The sequence below is a fragment of the Pogona vitticeps genome, chromosome 2 (genome assembly GCF_051106095.1).
Source record: "Pogona vitticeps strain Pit_001003342236 chromosome 2, PviZW2.1, whole genome shotgun sequence".
NCBI classification, from domain to species: Eukaryota; Metazoa; Chordata; class Lepidosauria; order Squamata; family Agamidae; genus Pogona; species Pogona vitticeps.
In genome coordinates, this window is record NC_135784.1 from 153,594,441 (window position 1) to 153,618,954 (window position 24,514).

General features: G+C 39.6%; 1 protein-coding gene across 3 annotated transcripts in view; it reads right to left on the bottom strand.

Annotated features, from left to right (window-relative positions):
- Window positions 1–1,305: 1,305 nt before the first annotated feature.
- SCN8A (sodium voltage-gated channel alpha subunit 8) overlaps window positions 1,306–24,514 on the bottom strand; it is a 116,269-nt gene continuing 93,060 nt past the window's right edge. For 2 of the 3 annotated variants that reach the window (XM_078384414.1, XM_078384415.1), the window contains exons 18-24: window positions 23,943–24,065; window positions 15,521–15,805; window positions 10,989–11,042; window positions 10,359–10,496; window positions 8,956–9,060; window positions 8,105–8,375; window positions 1,306–6,886 (exon numbers count right to left, since the gene is read on the bottom strand). In XM_078384414.1, coding sequence (XP_078240540.1) covers window positions 5,742–6,886; window positions 8,105–8,375; window positions 8,956–9,060; window positions 10,359–10,496; window positions 10,989–11,042; window positions 15,521–15,805; window positions 23,943–24,065 — 2,121 coding nt within the window. In that variant the 3' untranslated portion in view covers window positions 1,306–5,741. The remainder of the gene's footprint in view (window positions 6,887–8,104; window positions 8,376–8,955; window positions 9,061–10,358; window positions 10,497–10,988; window positions 11,043–15,520; window positions 15,806–23,942; window positions 24,066–24,514) is intronic. The other variant, XM_078384416.1, reaches the window with a different exon arrangement.

Sequence of the window (24,514 nt, forward strand, 5' to 3'; positions counted from 1 at the left end):
TTTCAAACTGCCTCAACATTTTTTGAGGGTATGGAGGCAAAGTGTGTGCCTGCAAACATATGGCTGTGGCCACATACACCCCTTGTTTTGAAACATGGTTTGGGTACATATTGAACACATCATGTTGTGCATAGGCCACATTTTTATTTCCCAACAATCACTTTCCCCAAATAATATATAATCACTGGACCAAATCTGGGCCAGTTCATTCTACCTGAATATACCCTGTATGACAGGGAAACTTGTAGCTGAGTTTGAAGCCATTTTTTCCATTCCAGTCACAGTGTACTCACAAAACTGGCCTACACTTCATTTTTCCTTTCCCAGATTTTGAAACTACAGAGGTTCACTATAAGTTGATCGTTGGCAACTATTTGCTTGAACAAAACATGCCTGATGCTTCCTCTGATTCTTTGTAGTTCACCAAAGCACAAGTGCCCCAAACTTGTAGCAACCACACCTAACAAATTTCCAAATGGCCAGACTCTACTGCCAAAGCCATCCATTTTGCAAAATTGGCGTATGGAAATTATGAGCTTTCATTACCAACACTCAACTCTACATACTTTTTCTTATAGTCTACATAATTGCTGTACAACTTTTCCCCTGTTAAAAATATGGAACAGGTATCAAGCTGATTTTCCTTTGTGCAGTAAAACTACAATTTTTTTTCTTCATATACTTTTGCTAAAAATGGCTACATAGATTTTCGAAGACTTTTTTTTCCTTTTAATGACCAAGATGACCCACCAAGCCAGGTGATAAAAGGAACATGCCAAGCTGTCTCCTATGAGATATGACTCTTTGTCCATCTAGCCCAGTAGTGCTCTCGGGCGGAGAAGGGGGTTCCCCATTAGCAGCTCCTTCTGCCTGAAGATGTCAGGGATTGAAGTTGGAACCTTTTGCATGCAAACCATGCACATTTCTATTGATTGGTGACCCCTCTCCCCTGAGATAATATACAGACTTTCAGTACTGGCAATCTGTACTTGCAGGTGTGCTCAGGGCAGAAAGAAATAGTAATAGGCCTATGAAAACTCAGCCAATTACCTAATGATTAAGTGTAGGCTTCTTCTGCATTTACTCTGTATCAGAAGTGTTTAGACGGGAAGACTGAATGCAAGGTGACCTTGGTGCTACACTATTATTGCTCTGTGCCTTTACAGAATAAAACACAAGAGTGTGCTTTTAAAAAATCAATGCAGCTTCCTTTTTCTTCCTTTCTAAGCTAATGAAAATCCATTCATCACTGTGAAATTGATAATTCAAGGACTGGTCTTCACATGCTTGGAATGATAAAGCTACTTAAATAAAAGGACCATTTATTTTGTTGTTACACCCATAACTCCCTCCAAAGAGTAAAATCAGTTGTCATAACCACTATCTTCCTAACACAATACATATGACATTCCACTGATTAAAAAAAAAAAAGACAACAGAACGACACTTTGTAGTACACCAGTGTGTTACATTCAAGAATTATTTCCTGTTGATGATAAATTCATTTTGCTTTGCATTATTTGGCTCTCATAAGAATTTCTATATATAAACTTCTCAGTGGATCAGATAAAATCAACATTATTAATGTGTTCCTAAAACAGAAAATGGTGTTGTGCCTGTCAAACCATGGTGAAGAAAGTATGATCATTCAAGATTTTAGATATGAATGTTTTTCGGTCTTTAGGACACCTAAAGAATATATAGTGAGAATAATAGTGGTACTAAAAATAATGCAGTGGAAGGGGTGCCTTCTTCTGAAGTGTAACGTCACTTCTACCATTCAGTTGCAAAGTTGTGTTCTATGAGTAATAACCCTTTAGTTCTGTTTAGCAGGGTGATGAGAAGTTGCATTTGAGATAGCATGATTTTGTGAATGTTGTAAGCCTGTTTTCAAGACTTATGTCAAATGATATGAAGAATGAGTGTAATTCATGGGTTATGACTTGAATTGAAAACCTCCTGCATTAATCCCATAAAGTACTCTTTCACTACCTGATGGCCTGTGAGGAGTCATTACTGCCCTTTCAACCAGAAAGAGCAGAACTCAGACTATTCCCCCCCCCCACTTAATTTACCACTCCAAAATAGTAACTGAACATACATACAAGAGCTCATTTAAATACTCTAATCAAAATGATATTTCAACAAAAATTATGCATTTTCATTTCAGGGGTGGGGAATGAAAATAAAAATAAATGACAGCAGTGTAAATATATTTTAACTGTTCTCAATTACCGGTATTTCGAGATTTGTCTGATATATATTTTTTGACCAGTTTTCTCTTTAAAAAAGTGCTGGTCCTGCTTGATAAACTAAACATTTTCCCCGTTTATTGGAATTTTAAAAAATTTCTACTCATTTTTGTGTGGCACTGTTATCATATGCCATTAATGAGATTGTTCATTCCCTAACAAGATTTCCCAAACATTCTAAGTTTTCCAACATCTGTGAAGTCTGGCTGATTTAAACAATCGCTTCAAACAAACAAGATAAATGGAAAAATAATGCAGCACACAAACTAGAAGGAAAAAAAATGACTGTTCATTTTAGTAGATGGACAAAGGCAACAGCTTTAAAGCTGTTTGTTAATAACTTTTATTCTTAAGCAAAGCTAGTAATGTAAGAAATTTCAAGTATCGCTAAATAATGACCCAATGTAAATATAGATAGCAGGGCATTTTTACTAAAATTGCTTAATAAAATTTGACAGCACAAACACTACAATGTACCAAGCGTTCCATATGAAATGATAGTCCAGCTAAAGAACAATGGTGACATTCAGCCAAATCTTGCATAGAAGTGGTCAAAATATATTGCACCTTGGAACCAAAATACAATTTAAATATTTCTGTTGTAAATATAATTTTGCAATAAGGCAAAATTAAATAAAACACTTTGCTGTTTCTGTTTGGGAGGATTTTTTTCCCCTCTCTGGGGATGTATATAAGTTGACATAATCTCAGAAGTGGAAAAAAAGAAAAATGTATTTCCTATAGAGAAAGATATAAAATTAAACATGGACATTGGCATAAGCCAGAAGCCATTCTATTTAATTTTTTTGTAGTCCTTTGTTATTTACAAAAAGGCATGCCAATAAAATAAAATGATATATTACAGTATTTATAGTATTCTTTTAAAAAGTTCAACCACACTTTTCAGCTTCTGTTGTTGTCGTTGTGCTGTTTACAATGTTGCCTGTACATATGCATGTAATTTTTATTATACACATTGTAGGAATAAGTGGGGTAAGTCTAACAGGATAGAAATATTTTGTTTCTTGTGGTATCTGGCACAGCAGAATTATTCCACTGTTGTCATGATAGCTAGACTATGCATTTTAAAAGTCCAACTTGGCACAGATGTCTATCAAACAGCTTCCTTTCTAAGTGACCCGTGTAGTAGGCATCTAGGTTGCGAGATTGTATAGATCAAGCCTCTGCCAGTTAACTAAAAGGCGTTGCTATTGTTTTGTTTTCCTTTGCTTTTGGAAATATTTTGAGCAGTTACTTATACACTTTTTTGCCCTTTTAGACGTATAATTTATTTGGTCCACATTCAAACAGCTTGATGTCTTTCTGTACATGCCCTTTACAACCTAGCATGCTAAAAATAATTAGCAGCACACTCTCCCCCTCCCCACCTTCCCTCTAAGCTGCATGATGGAACGGAGTCTTGGTTATAGTGCAATGCAATCTTTGGGTTACTCCCCAAACCTGTGCCCTTTGGTGAAAAAAAGCACACATTGTTGATGATTGACTTATTGAAGAGCGATATAATGGAACGTTTCAAGATGCTGAAAGATGTCCAGGTATTAACTACACACACAGAACTTAATTTCCCCCCTACCCTCACCCAGGTGAAACTCCCATAAATTTAGAGATAAGACTAGTTGAGAGGTAGCTCTTCTTCCCTACCTGAATTTGCAGGACTGTTAAACTTATTACTTATTTCAACAGGCGTGGGGTGAAATGTGAGATTGGTGAAGGCACACATCATATATGACACTGTTTCTCTCAGCACTGCGCCCACATCACACTGCTACTTGGCTTATTAAAAGTAAGATGTCCTTCTTCACGGTTATGTCAAAGTGTTTTTTTTTGTTCTCTCCCCTCCCCCCCCGAAAAAGATCAGCTGGAGAAGCAAATAAAATCATGCAGCACCAGAATGTAAGCTGCAGGAAATCTGTCAGTGGGAGAACTGCTAAGTAGTCCACTCTTCTAGAAAACAGCTTGGTGCCCTATCCTTACATTTTGCACATAATTGCTAAAACACCTAAAGAACGCAACAATATGCATGTGAATATGGCACGCAATGCTGTAAACACCCCTTATCACCTCCCCTGCCGCTGAAAAGATTGCTTTATTAAATTATCCAAAATTGCACCTTTGGGAGATAATGTGCTGTTCCCTAAAGCACTTCTTATCTCTAACAGAAAAAGTGTACACTGCAAAACACAGGAGGAAGAGTAATCATAAATACTGTAACACAAGATACAGAACAACTGGATGGGTCTTCCTAAAGCCCTGAAGTTCTCTTTAAAAGTGACATATTAGAAATCATTCTTGAGTGGGTTTTTTCCTAGAAGGGTTTTAAAGCAGCATTTTGGGGTTTTAATTTTTCTGTGTGTTTCCTTTAAACAGTGAAAAAAATATGGCTGCATGGAGGTGATTAAATATACACACAAATAGGTTTTCATTTTATACTTTTGCTTTTGTTTCTTCCTGTGGGAGGGTGCATGAAAAGTTTAAAAAAGCAACTTGGTGAAGGGCATAGTTATAGCTAAGAGCAACTCTCCAAATACAGTGTGCCGTAGTCAGTGGAGTGCCTTTGAACATATGGCTTAACACACGGTCTGGACAGCATATTGAGTGTCTTGTGGTTTTATGGTTCCTCATGCATGATTCCTGATCACAGCATGCCATCATGCAAATCATTTCTATGCATTGAAACGAGCACAATTGTATTTTATTTTATTTTTGGAATCAGCCTGAGCAAGTTTGGTAGGCTGAAAACACCTGATTACCCCCCATCTCTCAAACCACGGTGAAGCCCATATAATAAAGAAGTATGGAGATAATAAATTCCAAAGAAATCATGATGAGTAAATGACATGAGCTAAATTTCAGCTTTTGGTTGTTGCTCAATTTGTCCCCCCCCCTTCTAATTTTTTTTGTTTTTTTTTGTTTTTGCTGCTTAAACTAAATGTCAAGTACGAAAATCTAGTTTTGCATGAACAAACCAACCCTTGAAAATGACTTTTTCTGGGTTTTCTTTCAATAAAATGAGAAAAATAAAATCCATTTGGCTGCTTTGGAAAAAATATATGGATCCTAAAGCAGCAGGGTTTTATGCCCCTGTCAGTGTGTGTGTATGTGTGTGTGTGTGTGTGTGTGTGTGTGTTTGTGTGTGTGTCTTTTATTTTGCTTGTTTGTCCTAAGTTGCATTGACTGATGTGGAACATGCAGTATCCACCTGCCCAAATAGTATAAAATCCTTTTTTCCGCCCTTGCATTGTTTCTTGTTGTTTTGTTTAAATATGTTTGTCTAGATGGGTCTGTTAAACAGGTGGTAGATCACTGCTTTGAGATGCAACATGGTCACACAGGAAGCAGACTATGTTTGGTATAAGATCTTCAGATAGTGTCTCCACAGCTGTTCACTATTGATATATATTGTATCAGGAAGTTTGTAAACAATCTTTTCCACTCACAAGTTTTCTACAGTTATTATGATAGATCATCTCAATATTTGGATTCCCTGTTGTCTCTTTGCCTTCTTGCTCTTTCCCGTCTCCCTTCTTCTGCTCGCTGTTTTTCTTTTTCAGGCTTAGTTACACTGTCATAAGACGGGAGGGACGCTGTGGATGGTGTACCTTCTTTTTTCTCCCTATTTGTCCCTCCATTTTCCATCTTACTGGAGACATTTTTTTGGCAAATAAAGCCCCTCCTTGCTAAGCGGGCCCGATAGGCCCTCTGGATGACAACTGCAGATACTTCTTCCTGCTTACGCCGTAAGGTGGTTGTGATTGGCTCGTAAGACACTTTGGAAGGATTAGAAGCTACAAACCTCTCTTCCATCTGCTGCCTTAGGATGTCCAGTTCACCACTATCACCCAAGACCCGTTTGGTGAAGGCAAACAGGATGTCCAGGCAGTGGATCCTATCTCCGCTCACCATCGGCAAGTCCATGGCAATAAGTTCAATGGTGTTTGGCTTCGGGACACGGAGAGGATGCTCCAAAGCATCAGCAAAGTCTGCCAGCTTGCAGAATTCAATGAACTGTGTGGCATCAGGGTCAAACTTCTCCCAGATCTCATAGAAGGTCTCAAAGTCATCTTCACTCAGTGGATCAGCACTCTCCTCTGTTGCCACACTGAAGTTTTCCAAAATGATGGCGATGTACATATTCACCACAATCAGAAAGGAGATGATGATGTAGCTAACAAAGAAAAAGATGCCCACAGAGGGATTCCCACAATCACCTTTGAAGCCACTCCCAGGATGCTCTTTATCTGGATCGCAGTCTGGAGGCCCATTGAGGATGGGCAAGAGTAACCCATCCCACCCAGCTGAGGTAGTGATCTGGAACAAGCAAATCATACTATTGCCAAAAGTCTCAAAGTTGAACATATCATCAATGCCAGCCTCATGTTTGACATAGGCGAAGTTTGACATCCCAAAGATGGAAAAGATGAACATGACGAGGAAGAGCAGGAGGCCAATGTTGAACAAGGCAGGCAAAGACATCATTAAGGCAAAAAGCAGGGTGCGGATCCCCTTGGCACCTTTGATCAGGCGCAGGATGCGGCCAATACGGGCCAGCCGGATGACTCTGAAGAGAGTAGGTGACACGAAGTATTTCTCTATGATTTCAGCCAAGAACATGCCTTAAAGAAGATTGGACAGAGGGAGGAACAGTGTTACAATACTTACAATTCATCTGATTATCTTTTCCCTAAAACATGCAGTAGTTACAATTCAAAAATACAATAGGAGGAAGATCACAGCTTTTATCACCATGCAGCCAATCACCATATCAGAACTATCTTTTAATATTTCAGCCTCAGTGAAACTGACAGCTCAGAAAGCCTCCCTGTATATTGGAGATTTTAACTTTTAATAAAACAACAATGAACCAACTGTAAAATGATAGGCATTGTATTTTGCGCCATTGCACCTAATTTTCTAACAGTTTGATCCCCTTCCTATTTTATCTGTTATTTACAACCCAAAGAAGGGCAGAATCCAGTAGTGTTCTCCCACAAATCTCGCTATTGCCACTTGAATTAACAACCTCCACACCTGCTGCAGCCCTCCATATATCCTAAAAATCTGCAGCTGGGGAACCCTCTGGAGTGGGTTCCTTTGGCACGACACCACCTTGCAAATGGAAGGGAAGGGAAAGGAAATCTTTATTCTGCTGATCTTGGATGCCTAAGTGCAGCATTGGATCTTAACTTTAACATCAAGAAGAAGAAGAAATATTTATACCTTTCCTTTCCATTCAACTATTTAGTGGCCAAGATCCAATTTTGAAAGTTATGCTTTTGAAAAAGTGATGGCAGGAGAGATTTTTGGTAATTAAAGACTTCCTCCTTTTTTCCCATGGTTTGTCCAACTTGTTAGTAAACCTTCCTATCAACCACCAGGGCTTCCCACCAACCAAACAGGAAGAGAGGACTATTAAAACGTTTTCACCCTTAATCATTTCATCCATGTGTTGCTTCTGAGTACTGACTTCCTTATCAATTTTTGTGGAGCAGAGAAGGCTAATGTGTGAAAAGGAATGCATTTTATAAAGTGGGGAAAGAGCTGCAAGTCAAATTAGAATCCACTGCACATACAGTTAGTTACTCAGAAATAAGTCCCACATTCACTGGACCTCATCCCATTAGAATTCTATTCCAAAACAGAGCCAAAATTGGGCTAAGTACACAATAACCATCACTGACCAAAAATGTAACTACCACCAAATATTCCAGTTAATTCATAAATCTCAAAGAAATTCCAAAGGCTCTGAATTTCATTTTTGAATAAAAGCTCATTTTGCAAAGGTATCTTCTCCCAAGCAGAAATTAACTTCACCAAAAATTCTGTATACTCACCCACAATGGAGAGAATCACAACCACAAAATCAAAAATATTCCAGCCAACAGTGAAGTAGTAGTGACGCAAGGCAAACATTTTTAGCACACACTCGCATGTGAAAAAGATCACAAAGACAAAGTTGATCCAGTAAAGGATGTCTTCCATCTGCTTGCTCTGTGTGTCCGTCTCAACCATCATAGTGACCATATTGAGGCAAATGAGCAACATGATTAGTATGTCAAATGCCTGCTGTGTAACAAAGTCGAAGACCGTTCCTTGGATTCTGTTCTGTTATGAACAGGAAGAAGACATGTCAGTTAATCTCACTAGATGATTCGTTACATATTCTGCTTTGTATTCAGTTTTTGGGTTCACCTAGCCCAAGGATCTCCCCACATTGGCTGGAAAGGGTTTGTGTTCCTCCCCTAAATAATGGAACATGAGAAACACAGCCAGATCTTCATAGAGCCTCTTGCAGAGGTGATAGGACTTGTGCTTCTAATATTTCCTGTGGGGAACTTTTGCACTTACAAGCTCTCAGCTGTCAAGACAGTTGCAGGAAGCACACTATTTGTTTGTTTGTTTGAAATGTTTGTGTACTGCCCAGCTGACCATGCTCTCAAGATGGTTTGCAAGCATAAAGATAAAAATGATCAATAAAACCAATGAAACACACACGACTCAACATTAAAGACAACTTTAGAGATAAAAATGAATATAAACCAGGGACAAATAAAAAGGTAGTGTCCGCCTGGCAGCAAACTGATATGTAGGTCTCTCCAGGGTGACCACTTTATACCTAGAAAAAATAAGGGTAAAAAGAGGTGCTCCGTTCAATCTGAATGGAGGGATCAATCTGAACACTCACCAAAGGCCTGGGAATTGGTTTCTGAGGTTTCTTGGAGCCCAGTTTTTTCATGGCATTGTAGTATTTCTTCTGCTCCTCTGTCATGAAGATATCTTGGCCTCCAAAGTAAAGGAAGAGAAGGGAAATAATTCTGGTTAAAATCTGTTGAGCTTTTTGTAAAAATGTGCAGCTAAAAGGGACAAACATTTCTTCTTGGTCTAGGCCAAATGAGACTTTAAAGGAATGAGGTTACTTTTTTAAAAAAATTCACAACAGGATTTCCTCAGAGAGGTACGCCTCAGCCATCCCCCTTGTACACTCCATCCGTATAAGCTTATTTCTGATAACTTCAATTTTTTGGTTACCAATCACATAACAAAACGTACTAAATGTAAGATACACAAGCAAGGTAAATCACATGCTGTGACCCCACATATGAGGGTTTTTTTGTAATTATGTGTGGCTAAGTCACTTATGACTTACGGCGATGCTATGACTAATGACTTTGAACAGACATATTATTAACAGTCCTGCTGAGGTCTTATAATGGAGCACCTTTTTAAAAAATGTGCTAAACACATCATCTAGATTGACCCAACTGGTAGATCACCTCAATAGCTTTTCAGTACTTAGAATTTCTTGAACATGTTTCTACTGTAGTTGTATGAACCAAAACAAAAGGACAAGCTGTTGCTTGAAATGAACGATACACAGTTATAGGTGGGAAGTGATTTGTGTGAAGGATAATTTGTTTGTGATCTCCAGCACAGTGTAATAGATAGAGTGATGGTTCGAATCTGTGCTTGGCCATGGAAATTCACTGGGGTAGGATGGGTTGGAATTAGTAAAACTGCTCCTTGAGTATCTCACTTACCTTGAATGCCCTATTAGGATTGCTGTAAGTCATTGCCAACTTGATGGCACATAATGTAACATAAAATTATGGTAACATAAGGTAACGGCGTTCCATGTCTAGTCGCGCTGGCCACGTGACCACAGAAACTATCTTCGGAAAACTTTGGCTGTACGGCTTGGAAATGGGGATGAGCACCGCACTCTAGAGTTGGACACGACTGGACAAATTGTCAAGGGGAACCTTTACCTTACCTTAATGTAACGTAACATAATGTAACTAATTTGTTTTAACAAGTTTCTCTGGTGTGATGGAAAGTGACTGAAAAGGAAACCCTTATATCCTTATTCTGATAACTCATTCACAATGTGATGATGTGTGATTCCAGTGTGATTTTTTTTTTGCGTATGAACCATTCCTGAGAATTTAACCTTTGCTTAGCTACAGATTTGGGAAGTTTTGTAGGCTACTGAATATACAGAAGCTACCCTGGATGTGCTCTCCATCTCTCAAAAATTGAAAAAAGGGGTAGTGACCTTTTATGCTTCAAAAGTACAAAAAGTTGACCTATCTTTTTCTTTTGCTGATTGAAGTTGTCAATAATGACACCAATGAAGAGGTTCAAGGTGAAGAAGGATCCAAAGATGATGAAGATAACAAAATAGATGTACATATAGATGTTGTCCTCATACTTGGGCTGTTCTTCTTGCTGTGTGCACAAGAGAAAAATGTACTTTTTGAGAATATGTACTCTCTAGAAGAAATGTTATTAAGATGTTCAAGTTTTAAAACTCTTATTTTAATTAATAGCTGGTCAAAATCTGACCATCAAATGCACTCAGAGGATATTGCTTCATATCCTAATGCTCCATGAAGATACAGTAAAGTGTACATAAAGCTTTTTCAGGAATATTTTTTTCCATTCATCAACATGCATTCATGTTGATGCATGACTCAGTGGCAAGTGAAGTGAATACTTAAGCCCCTGCCTGCACATCCCATGCCATAAAATAGATTTCCTATGCACATAAAGGTGGCAGTGTGCTCAATGAGCAACTGGACTGAAATGATGGACTAAATCTTTTACTTTTCCCTGTGATTTTCAGCTGCTATGACACTGCAAGGCAACCTTCCTTCCTAGTACGAAATAATAGCAGTTGGTGTATGTGTTTTTATGTAATAATCACTTTGTTATACTTGCCTTTCTAGAATCTACAGCTGCATACATTATGTCCATCCAGCCTTTAAAAGTAGCCTGTAGGGGAGGAAAAAGCACATTCTTTTTAAAAAAGAGAATAGTATCCCCCCACTGCTGAAAAGGATGAAAAGAATGTGAAAAAAATATATATATAATCAGTGGCCCCTTGTAGATTACTTGACGTATAGAATACTAAACATTAAATGTGGAAACCTATCATTGTGTGAAGTCCACTTACAACTGCCATTGACAACAGAAGGAGGAAAGGGGAGAATTCCCTTTGCTCTTTGTATCCCCATGCCCTCTAGAACAGATTTTCAGGGAGCATGTGGGTCACGGGGGGGGGCAACAGGAAAAAAGCCTTATTGTATGAGTAGCCTTATTGTATTTATAAGACACTGGGTTTTACTTGTTATATTTCATTTGTTAGACCTTTAAATTTGTTTATTACCTTTCTATCTCAACTTCCAAAAATCCCAAAGGGGTGTGTTGTTGTTTTGTTTTTTGGTTGCTGTTGACATTGTGTGGGTCTTAGTATTTATGCATTTGTGGGTGGGTAGTTTTTTGTTTTGCTGTTAGCCAAGCTGAGTAGTGTAGTGCCTGGTCACTAGATGGGCAGGATACAAACAAACAAACAAACAAACAAACTGAAAGGCACCATAGCCAATTATATGAACAAACAATCAGGTGGGGAAAAAAGATTTAGAATGTAGGGATGGGCATTTCGTCTGACAGGTAGAGCTTAACTCAGGAAGCAGATGGTCAGGTCTGAGCTGAAGAGAGGTTTGGTCAGGCAGACAAATGTCTCAGAAGTAGCCAAGGAGTTCTTTTCAAAGTGCAAATAATATCAAACAACCATTCTAGAAAAGCTTGTTTTTTTTTTACTGAGCAGTTCATTGGCTGAAATCCTGCGTGGTGTTTAGGGTGATGCATGGAATGCTTTTTACAGAGTAGGTATAGTGCTTTAAACAGAGCAACCAACAAACTTCACCTTTTTTTGAGTGTTTTGAAAATAAACCTCTTCTCCAGTACTAAAATCTGCCTGAGGGTTCACCTAGATAGCCAAAATACCCCCCAGCTTGCATCTGGCTACATTATGCTAAACATGGTTGCTTTGAGGTGTAGCATATCATTTGAGGTGATACTTGCATCCACATGCAAGGATTGACTATATTTTGAACCATCCCACTTGGACCCTCTTTTTCTTCAAAGGGAAAGAAAAACATAGCAAAAAAAAAAAATCCTCCTTTTCTCCTCCCCCCACCTCCCATTCTTTGCTTCATTATATTGGGAAACTGACAGCTTCTCCCTGCTCACCTATTGGGGAGGGGAAGAGAAGAAGTTTTCACATTTTTCCATTTGTTTTTCTGTGTGGCATGTCATATCAGTTCTTTTAAAAACACACACACAAATGCCTTTGCTTCCTCTCTGAGATGTGATAAACAGATGGATGTAGTTAATTAATTTACACCTAAATGGCTTGAATCTCCTTTCAGGGAAACATTTTTCTCTGATAGGCTTTGAAAGGATTACATTGGGTGTATGTTGGCTTGGTTTTTATTTATTTTTTCTTTTAAACTGTGCTGCTTTTCCTGATTTCAATTATTTGATGGCTTAGTGTTTTACGGAAATTATTTGTAATTGGCTGTGTGGGAATACTTTCCCTCTAAAAACATGAAGGTGTAAGTGAGTGAATCAATTAATATGCAAGTACTGTACTATAATGGAGCTTGAGCATGCATTGTTAGTATACTTTTGGACTTTTGAATTAACCCAGACGTTGTCATCATCTGTCACTCTCCTCAAGCTTCGCTGGTCCCTCTGAGCCAACCCTCATAATATCTGAGAAGGTGGGCAGGGATGGGTATTCCCAGCAACAAGGTATTCTTGTGAGCTCTGCCTCTGCTGCAATGCAAAATTTTGTCCCTGCTTGATCCTGAATGGGCAATTAATGCTTGTTTGCTTCACAAAACATCTGCTTCTGGTGGAGGTGAATATCAGAAGAACTATTTGTTGACATGCATCCTCAGCACAGCCTGCCTTTTAAAAACATAGCTGGGGACTTGATAGGGCAAGTGCTTGCACTTCGAGACTTATTGCTACACCACTGACAAGGTTAGAAATGCTAACTAGCAACATAGATGCTGAGGTTTGATTTTCTGTTGGATGCAAAGTCATGTGTACAAAAGAAGCTCTAGCAAACAGCCAAGATAACACTACCTGCTTCTGTTCAAAAATAGACTAGTTATTTTAACATTTTAGTTTGTTTCATTTTTATCTATATTTTCTATATATGTCCAATTGTGCAACAGTCTGATATGAGTAAAAAAAAAATACATGTCCCTCCTTCTATAGCCAATTTTTCAAATGAACATTGAGACAAGGGAGTTTCAACAGAGGACACTGGTAAGAGAAGCCACTGCACCCTGGAACAATCATCTCCAGGACAAAGCCTGGTCTGTGGCTCTCAAGGATATGACTGATCAGATAACTATGACTAGCCAGACTGACTGGAGACCATCTTCCATATATGAGATGCAATGAGGTGCAAGATATAATTCCAGGCTGGCCTAATCAGTGGGCTATGCTGCAAAGTTGAAGATGATCTTGGGTAGGGATAGTGCATTATGACTTCAGCACACAGATGCATACAACAGCAGCACTGCTTGGTCCTCTAATAAGCCTCTCCACCATTGGCTAGGTTTCACTGATTAAGTCTTGGCACCCATCCATTTTCTGGTCACAGTGCAGGATTAGGTGGTAGGATTAGGTGGCCAACTAGGATTTTTTTTTGCATGTAAAAAACTGCGTACATGTTTGTGGGGCTCACTTCCCAACTACTATACAATTTGTACCTAGTGGGGTTTGAATACTTAGTTTTTGTGGGTATTCAGATAAATAAGGAGCTAAGTATAAGGTAGCTTTAAGTTGTTTGGTTCTTCCTGAGAATGGCCACTTATGGCTATGAGATCCAGGAGTGGCACAAGGACATGATTTGGGGCCAACCCATCTCACCCATCCAAAGTTGTGACACAGGGGCAGAGTGATCCTCAAAGGCTGCCCTCAACATTCAAACAGGCATGGTCACTGGGGGAAGAGTGTAAGAATCAGTGCAACTACCTGCAACTCAGATGTGTGCCAACACTGGACCATGCTTCGATCCCCTATGGGTCTATCAAGCAGCGGTTCTCAATTTTGATTCCAATGTTTTGGACTTCCGTTTCTAGAAGCGATAGGCAGTACAGTGGTGCCTCGCTTAACGATTGCCTCGTTTAGCGATGTTTTTTGCTTAACAATGGTTTTTTAAAAGAATTCTATGCATCATTTAATGATGTTTTCTATGGGCGATTTTCACTTAGCGATTTCGGGACCATGCTTCAGATAGCGAATTTTTAGGTCCCCTGTTTCGCTTAACGATGTCCGTTTTTTCAATTTTAAAAGTGTCTTAAAATGTTCAAAAATGTTTTAAATGCTTGGAATCATTAGTGCACCTTCTAAAACATGTGCAAACTTAATTTGGCTTTGATCTACTTTTCGTTAATTTTTGGTGAATTTTTTCTCCCCCATAGGAAAGCATTAAAACCAACTTTTGACAGCTGTCAAAAGTTGGGCTCCATTGTTTCCTATGGGGGAGGAAAAAATTCACCAAAAATTAATGAAAAGTCAGCAACTGTTTTAAATGCTTGGGTTCATTAGAGCACCTTCTAAATCGTGTGCAAACTTAGTTTGGCTTCGTTCTGAGTCTTCCTTAATTTTTTGTGAATTTTCTTCTCCCCCATAGGAAAGCATGGAGCTGTCAAATTTTGACAGCTGTCAAAAGTTGGTGAGGGAAAGAAATTCAGCAAAAATTAATGAAAAGTCAGATCAAAGCCAAATTAAGTTTTCACCCATTTTAGAAGGTGCACTAACGATTGCAAGCATTTAAAAGAGTTTTTGAACCTTTTAAGACACATTTAAATTTGCAAAAATGGACATCGCAAAACCATTGAAATGCATTGAATAGGCTTAACGATATTTCCTATGGGTTTTTTCGCTTAAGGACGGCAATCCGTGCCTATTGGAACGGATTAACCGGTTTTCAATGCGTCTTTATGGGAAAACGTGTTTCGCTTAACGATGTTTTCCCATAGTGATGTTTTTTTGGAACCAATTAACATAGTTAAGCAAGGCACCACTGTATGGCTAATATGCAAAGAATCTGGTCGTTCATGTCCCAAACATCCGAACGGCCAAAGATTGAGCTCCCAGGAGTCTCAAAAGACAGCCCAACCTTTTAAACCCTGGTTAGTGAATATGAGGCAGGTGGAAACATTCTGGGTCTCTTAACTTTCCTGAAACCAGCCTTAAGAATGAAACAAAACCTTGGCAGGCTACATTTCACTATCACTCTACAGAGGAAGAGAGGTTCCATCTGGTAGATGAGACTGTACGAGGACTTCACACAATGAAGCAATTTTAGGTTTCCAACATTTTTACAAGTACGAAATTATAAGCAACGTCTGCCAAGAGAAATCAAGCATGAAGCCAAAACTTACAACTTGTAGAAGGGCCAGGTATCCTGCACCAACATTGTCAAAGTTAATTTTTACGTTCTTCCACCGGATCTCTGTAGAGTTGGGCTCCATCAGTCTGAAACAGTCTGTCACGTTGTTAACTTCCTCTATCTCAAATCGATACTCTGCTGTCTCATTGAAGCAGTAATGATATTTTCCAGCAAAAAGATTAACACCCATTATGCTGAAAATCAGCCAGAAGATAAGGCAGACCAACAACACATTCATAATGGATGGTATGGCGCCCACCAAGGCATTCACAACCACCTGTATTGGAAGGGGGAGAAAGGAGGAGAGTGTTTTGGCATGGAAAAGATCAGAACAGAAGCAAAATGTAAGCATGCCTAGTTTTAGTGGGGGGAATTGGAAGCGAGGCTATTCACAAGTACCTGTTTTGGTCCCAATGAGATACAGTCTTTCCACCTGCTGTTATTTTCAAAAGGCCTTTATAGTTCAAGAGAAATTTTAGTGAATTGTGTTTTTTTGTGCAATAATTGTTTGATAAAAGAATATGATGGAGGGGAGTTATAGTCCTCCATCTTGACAACATGACCCGTAGAAGACTCCTGGAGTCAGAGAAGAATCTTGTGGAAACAGACAGAAGTAAAGTATTTTAACCAGCAACCATTCCCCACTTTAAAACCAGCGTTATGGGAAATGTAGGTCCTCTTTCTCCTACTCCCATGAAAATAAAGGAGGGCTTTTCAGACATTAATTTCAAATGGGAGTAGGAATGGGTACCAAAGTCATTCTCCCAAAATTTAGCAGTGGCTTTGTGTAAGTTATCAAGATGTTATATATTATTTGATAAGCAAGGCTAATCATATCCAAAGAGCTGAGCATGCATGTTTGCAGGCTCAAAAATAAAAGCCATATTCCCTCCTCTGAACCAAAGCAAATTAAACTGATACTCTTTTTCCCGGGCTTCCTGTCCTTTGTTTTTATTCTCTACAAGTGGCATTTTCACAAACATCCTGAGGAAAAAGTAATATGTCTTTACAGAGCCAGGCTAAATTGTTGTTTAAATATCTGTTACAGTATGTCCTGTCAAGTTGGAACTGACTCATAGCAAACCTAATATGGCTTTTGAGCCAAGAGAGGTCTGTAAAGAGGGGTTTTACCATGCCATGCCTCCTCTCAGTGAGTTTTCAAATCCAGATCTCTTGAATCTTTGTCTGTAACTTTATTTACTATATCACACTAGGTACGATAAATATCTCGCTAGGCATGCTCACATTAGTAATGAATGAATGCTTTAAACCAGTGGTTCTTAACCTTTGTTACTCGGATGCTTTCGAACTGCAACTCCCAGAAACCCCAGTCAGGACAGCTGGTGGTGAAGGCTTCTGGGAGTTGCAGTCCAAAACTCCTGAGTAACCCAAGGTTAAGAACCAGTGCTTTAAACCATTAGGATTTGGCTTCATATCAAGCTAGATCATAGGTCCATTTAGGTCAGCATTGCCTACAATACTGTTTGGCACCAGTTCTTTAGGGTTTGGCAGACCCCCCCCCCCCCAGTCTTGCAATGGACATTCCATCTTCTTTAAAAGGAGGATGTCCTTGTCAACATAATTAAGATAAAAAGGAAAGCAGTGGTGGGCATGACACGATTACTTTTTCTGTCAGCAGGTGGTGCTGCTCCTTTACATAATTCTGCTGAAAATTGTAAAGCGAACGATGACAGGTGTCTCAACACAGCATAGACTGAAAAGTTACTTTTGAGTTCCAATTCTGACAATGCTTGCTGGGAGCTTCTGGGGGGCTGTAGTCCACAAAAGTAACTTTTCCAACTATACACCACAATTTTGACACAGGTGTGATGTTTTCTGAAGAAAAAAATGTGCAATTTGTGAGGCAGTGTGCAAAAAAAGTGTAGGAAACAGTTAATAGATTTCTCTGCTTATGCTGGGCTAAAACACCCAAACAAACCCTTATATTCAGAACTCACCATCCAAATTTCAGATCTTGACACCATCCTTAAAATCTGTCCCTTGTATATCCATTTGAAACAAAACAACTAGGGAAACTGTAAATCCATATAACTATTGGCCAAGCATGGTGAACTTTAAACTGCATTGCCATTTTGGTTTGCTCTGTATTAGACATAAAATAGGATGAACACTCTCCTGCTCTTCTATTCTTCCATTCCAGAAAATGTAATTAGTATATACTTTATTTAAAAGCATTGCCCAAACCATCATCAGCTATTATGAGAGAGGGAACATGGCTTTTTTTCGTGTGAGAATTGTATGTTACAAATTGTCCAAGATGTGCATGCATGTTTCATAGCATTATTGTCACTCCCCATTCTCGTGAAAAATACAGAGAGCAAGAAAATTATTTCATTATTAGGGTACAGGACAGAGCAAAGAAGTCAATGTCGTGCTTCCCAGCAAAATCATTTGTGTTATTTTATACTTCATCGGAGGAATGTTTAATGTTTTCAACAAGATGTGTTTGAATTGGGAATAAAATCTGGGATGGGAAAAAAAGTTGCAAAAGAGCCCAGTAAGTCAAATTCTTTTCTTGTTTTGTAAAAACTAAGCCCCAAACCCTTCTTACTCTGCACAGGTAGAAATCACTTAATCGCTGTTTTCAAAGTCTCTGATAGTAAATAGACTTTTAAAAAAGTAAATAGACTTTTTAAAAATCAGATTTGTGAACAAGCTAGTTCAGGGGTTCAGAATGTATGACTCCCTAGATGTTGTTGGACTCCTGTTCCAATCATTACCAAGGTTTATTGTGATTCCCTAACTCTTATCCAGTTTATCAGGCTTGGACCATCAATGTAAAATGCCGAGCAGCTGAAACATGCTGAGAAATTGTCAGTATTCCAGCCCAGATGGGTGGAATTTCTGAGATGTTATGTCCTTATTCTCGATTTCCTACTACCCAATTTCTTCAACTATATTTTTGCCCTGAATCAGTAAGGCTCATCCATGCACGGAAGAGACCAATATTCTATTTCAGAGTTAGATCTGTGGAAGGCAAACAGTACAATGTGTAATGGCTTCTTGCTGATAATGAATGAGTCCATACTTGGATTTCAGGGTGTGGAGCAATTTATTAGACTAGCCTGCTCCCAAAACTCCAAAAGGGACTGATTAATAAGCAGCAAGATGCCACTGCAATGTATGTCATTCATCTTCCACAGGTGTAACTATGTAATAAAGTTTTGGCCAATGTTTTCTAGATAAGAAACTTCTGCAAATGGGAGGAGATGCAAGTCTACAATTGGATTTAAAGTAAATTCAACTGAATTTCCCCTCACGGATTGCTGCCCTGTTATGGCGAAGGGGCCTGAATAATTCAGAGAAGCTATGGGCTATGCCATGCAGGGACAACCAAGACGGACAGGTCATAGTGGAGAGTTCTGACTAAACACGATCCACCTGGAGCAGGAACTGGCAAACCACTCCAGTATCTTTGCCAAGAAAACCCCATGGACAGAAAGAAAAGGCTAAAAGATATGATGCTGGAAGATGGACCCTCAGGTTGGAAGGCGTCCAACATGTTACTGAGGAAGCACGGAGGATAAGTACAAGCAGCTCCAGAGCTAATGAAGTGGTTGGGCCAAAGCTGAAAGGACGCTCAGCTACGGACGTGCCTGGAAGTGAAAGGAAAGTCTGATTCTGCAAAGAAAAATACTGCATAGGAACCAGGGATGTAAGATCTATGAACCTTGGTAAGCTGGATGTGGTCATACAGGAGATGGCAAGAATAAACATTAACATTCTGGGCGTCAGTGAACTAAAATGAATGGGAATGGGAGAATTCAATTCAGACAATTATCATATCTACTACTGTGGACAAGAATCCTGTAGAAGAAATGGAGAAGCCCTCATAGTCACCAAAACAGTGGGGAAAGCTGTACTGGGATACAATCTCAAAAATGATAGAGTGTTTTCAATACAAATCCAAGGCACATCTTTCAACATCACAGTAATCCAAGTTTATGCACCAACCACCGATGCTGAAGAGGCTGAAATTGACCAATTCTATGAAGACTTACAACACCTTCTAGAACTGACACCAAAGAAAGATGTTCTCTTCATTATAGGGGACTGGAATGCTAAAGTAAGGAGTCAAGAGATAAAAGGCACAACAGGTAAGTTTGGCCTTGGAGTTCAAAACGAAGCAGGGCAAAGGCTAATAAAGTTTTGTCAAGAGAACAAGCTGGTCATCACAAACTCTCTTTTTTTTCCAAAAACACAAGAAGCGACTCTACACAATCTGAACCAAATCCCTTCAGAATACACAGTGGAAGTGAAGAAGAGATTTAAGGAACTAGATTTGGTGGACAGAGTGCCTGAAGAACTATGGATGGAGGCCTGTAACATTGTACAGCAGGCAGCAACAAAAACCATCCCAAAGAAAGGGAAATGCAAGAAAGCAAAGTGGCTGTCCAACAAGGCCTTACAAGTAGCAGAGAAGAGAAGGGAAACAAAATACAAGGGAGATAGGGAAAGTTACAGAAAGTGGAATGCCGACTTCCAAAGAATAGCAAGGAGAGACAAGAGGGCATTCTTAAATGAACAGTGCAAAGATATAGAGGAAAATAATAGAAAGGGAAAAACCAGAGATTTGTTTAAAAAAACTGGAGATATTAAAGGAACATTTTGTGCAAAGATGGACATAATAAAGGACAAAAATGGTAGGGACCTCACAGAAATAGAAGACATCAAGGAGAGGTGGCAAGAATACACAGAGGAGTTATACCAGAAAGATTTGCACACATTTGTACTCATTTCACATGCTAGCAAGATTATGCTCAAAATCCTACAAGGTAGGCTTCAGCAGTATGTGGACAGAGAACTCCCAGAAGTACAAGCTGGATTTCAAAGGGGCAGAGGAACTAGAGACCAAATTGCTGACATGCGCAGGATTATGGAGAAAGCCAGACAGTTCTAGAAAAACGTCTACTTCTGCTTCATTGATTAGGCAAAAGTCTTTGACTGTGTTGACCATTGCAAACTATGGCAAGTTCTTAAAGAAATGGGAGTGCCTGACCACCTTATCTATCTCCTGAGGAATTTATATGCGGGAAAGGAAGCAACAGTTAGAATTGGATATGGAACAACTGATTGGTTCAAAATCAGGAAAGGATTACGACAAGGCTGTATATTGTCTCCATGCTTATTTAACTTATATGCAGAATATATTATGCGAAGGGCTGGACTGGAGGAATCCCAAAATGGAATTAAGATTGCTGGAAGAAATATCAACAACCTCCGATATGCAGATGATACCACTCTGATGGCAGAAGATGAGGACGAATTAAAGAACCTCTTAATGAGGGGAAAAGAGGAGAGCACAAAAAATGGACTGAAGCTCAACATAAAACTAAGATCATGGCCACTGGTCCCATCACCTCCTGGCAAATAGAAAGGGAAGATATGGAGGCAGCGACAGATTTTACTTTCTTCAGCTCCATGATCACTGCAGATGGTGACAGGAGCCGCAGAATTAAAAGACTCCTGCTTCTTGGGCGGAAAGCAATGACAAACCTAGACAGCATCTTAAAAAGCAAAGACATCCCCTTGCCGATAAAGGTTCGCATAGTCAAAGCTATGGTTTTTCCAGTAGCAATGTATGGAAGTGAGAGCTGGACCATAAAGAAGGCTGACCGCAGAAGAATTGATGCTTTTGAATTGTGGTGCTGGAGGAGACTCTTGAGAGTCCCCTGGACTGCAAGGAGAACAAACCTATCCATTTTTGCAGGAAATCAAACCTGAGTGCTTACTGGAATGAGAGATCCTGAAGCTGAGGCTCCAATACTTTGGCCATCTCGTGAGAAGAGAAGACTCCCTGGAAAAGACCCTGATGTTGGGAAAGTGTGAAGGCAAGAGGAGAAGGGGACGACAGAGGATGAGATGATTGGACTGTGTCATCAAAGCTACCAACATGAATTTGACCAAATCTGGGAGGCAGTGGAAGACAGGAGGGCCTGGCATGCTCTGGTCCATGGGGTCACAAAGAGTCGGAAACAAGTTAACGACTAAACAACATCTTTTCGTTCATGAACTGCAATCTTAAACATGGGTACTAGGGACAAAGGCTGTGGTCACATTGGCAATAAGCACTACATTTAAGTGTCTTGTCAGATGCAGGAGAGTGGTATCAGAAGACAGGTATCTGGTTGTCTCATAAACTCCCAGAGGCATCTGGTGGGACCACCATGAGATACAGGAAGCTGGACTAGATAGGCCTTTAGCCTAATCCAGCAGGGCTCTTCTTATGTTCTTATGTCATTTAAATCAATTTAGATTTTATTGTTCACACAACTCCAAGGGTGAAATCGATTTATATAGGCTCCAAAGCAAGTTTTTTTTTCAACTGGCCTATAGGGGCTTTCTAAAACACTTTGATTCTAAAATTGATCAAATTCAATGTGGTTTTCAGGAAATGAGTTGATTTTATCAGTGTAGACCCCAAGAAACACCAGAAAGAAATCAAGTTCCATTCAGTACATGTGCATGTGGCCACCATGTGACTTGACCCTGATTTTTAAAAAGTCTGAACAGAAATCGATTCAAATTGCCAGTATGACCATAGCCTCAGTCTCACTGAAAATGCCGGGACTTGCTTCAGAGTGAACAAAAATAAGACTATGTTATCAATCTAGTCCAGTTTCATGGATTGAAAAGAAACCCAAGACTTAAACATGTGACCTGGAAGCAGATTCAAGCCCTGTTTATTTTACAGGGTAGCGAGGATAGCTCTGCAAGAGGCTCGGACCACAACCTGGGCCCATTTTGCCAACATAATTCCCCCCCTCTGTTTTTAAAAAGACTAAGAAACTCTGATGTGAGCCAAAGCCTGACATTTCTGCAGCCTCAGCAACTATGCACCACATTTGGAGGCATATATTGTCTGAATTCTATTCCCTGATTTCAGTAGAATTGGCTTCCATATGTGCTTAGGACTGGGCAATGGTGTTTGTGTGTGGGGGGAATATATATTTCTGAGATGATATTTAGTCTTGAGTTGAGAAATTCAAATAAAGGAGAAGCTCTTTTGTTTTTTTCCTGTGTAGCTTCAGATAGTAGTCAACAACATTTTCCTTATAAAGGGAAACCACTGCACCTTAGAAATCAGGGGTAGGGGTCATAACATCTGAGTAAACATGCCTGGGGTCATGCAATAAACAGAATCCTTTTAATTTTCTTTGGGCTATTGAAAAGTTCTAAGCTTGAACTCTGAAATCAGACATGGCTTCAAGTCTTTGAATACTGAATATAGTCCTTCTTTGCACCCTTCCTGCCATCCACCTTACTCTAATTCCAGTGTCAAATGTATGTTCGCTAGATATATACTATAGCACACATCCAGTGCAATCCTCTGCATGTTTATTCAGAAGTAAATCCCATGGTGGTTAATGAAGCTTTTTCCTTTATAAAGACATTAGGACCATCGCCTTAACACTGCTGTGTTACCTCCTTTGCAGACCAAGATGGGCTCCCCTGGGTTAATTTAGAATGATATAATTTCATGCACCAAACGTTCATTTAAAAAAAAAAATGAAAGCAGCGATTCCCATTAATATACAAACACGACAAAGGTGATGTGGCAAAGGCGATGGCATCATCTAATAATTTCGGAGAAGGTCAGGCTCTGTGCTTTGCTTGTGATTTGTTGCTACCATCACAGTGACAGGACAGGGGACTAAAAAAGCATGGTAAAAAAGGGATGGGGGAGAATAAGGAGGAAAGCTGAGCTATCAAGTCAAAGTTGCCAGTCACAGCTGGACTGGGCAGAGAACAACAAGGTGCAAATAAGAGGAATTAAACCAGAACTCTTTTCCTTTGAGATGGCTAAGGTCCTCCCACACACCAGTCTTTTCCTACCATCCTGAACAACCCCACAAAACAGCTGGAAACTTAAAAAAAATACAGTTTGACTTATTTTAAAGTCACCTTTGGTTGTAAATAAACTTGGGGTCGGGGGGGGGGGAGAAGTGGGAAGGAAAACCATGAGATGGTTCAAATTCTGCTTCTTTGCACCTGGTGATTCTCCCTATCCAGAACGTACAGCCAGAAATGCCCCCTCAGATGCTAGCGATATTAGAAGCCAGGCCAAATAAGAACAGCCAAGTGCCAACAGAGAATCTACAAATGGCGTGTGGGCCAATAATGAGGCAGCTTAATATATCTCCCTTTTTTTTCTTTTTTCTTTTCCTGCAATTTTTTTTAAAAGGGGAGAATTGTGCAGCAGGGTGAAGGTGAATCATAAACGGAGGGAGGTGGTTGAGTCAGCAGCTGCGTCATGATTCCATTTATTGTTATATCTTTCTACCCGTTGGATCGGTTCTAGCATGCTTTTAAAAAAATAAAAATAAAAATAAGAAATAAATACCCGTAACCCACAGGCATGCAGAAGGATCAGCTCGCTAATGGCATCTTACCCTCATCCCCTCAAATCGGGACAACGCTCTTAAAGGCCTCAAGGCTCTGAGTGTCCTAAGGGATTTAATGGCACCTAGTTCCGAGTAGCCCAGGGCATTAGCTATAAGGCTGACTAAAGAGACCTACACAGAAAACAGAAAAAAAAGGAAAAAGGAAAAAAAAGAAGAGGTTCCATACTGTTAGAATAAATCCCCTAGCACTGACGGTAGTTTCATTCCCCCAAACTGGACTGCAGGCCCCAGCCCACCCCCTCGCTTATAGTGACACCGAAGACATTGACCACCAGCTGCCTACAGCACTTCACTGAAACGACCTGGAAGGAAATAATGCAGTTGAGAGAGGCATAAGAACAAAACAAAAGGGGAAAATAAGTGAGAGAGAGAAAGAGAGAGAGAGAGAGAGGCAGAGACACACAGACGGAAACAGGGTCTGTTGGAAGGTTAGGAGCCCAAACAGATGACAAGAACCTTACCCTCGCCCTCTTAACAGTCTGCAGGATCCCAGCAGCTCTCATTAAATTAAGCCAGACAAATTTTTAAAGGTACCTATGAAAAAGAATACAGATAAATAC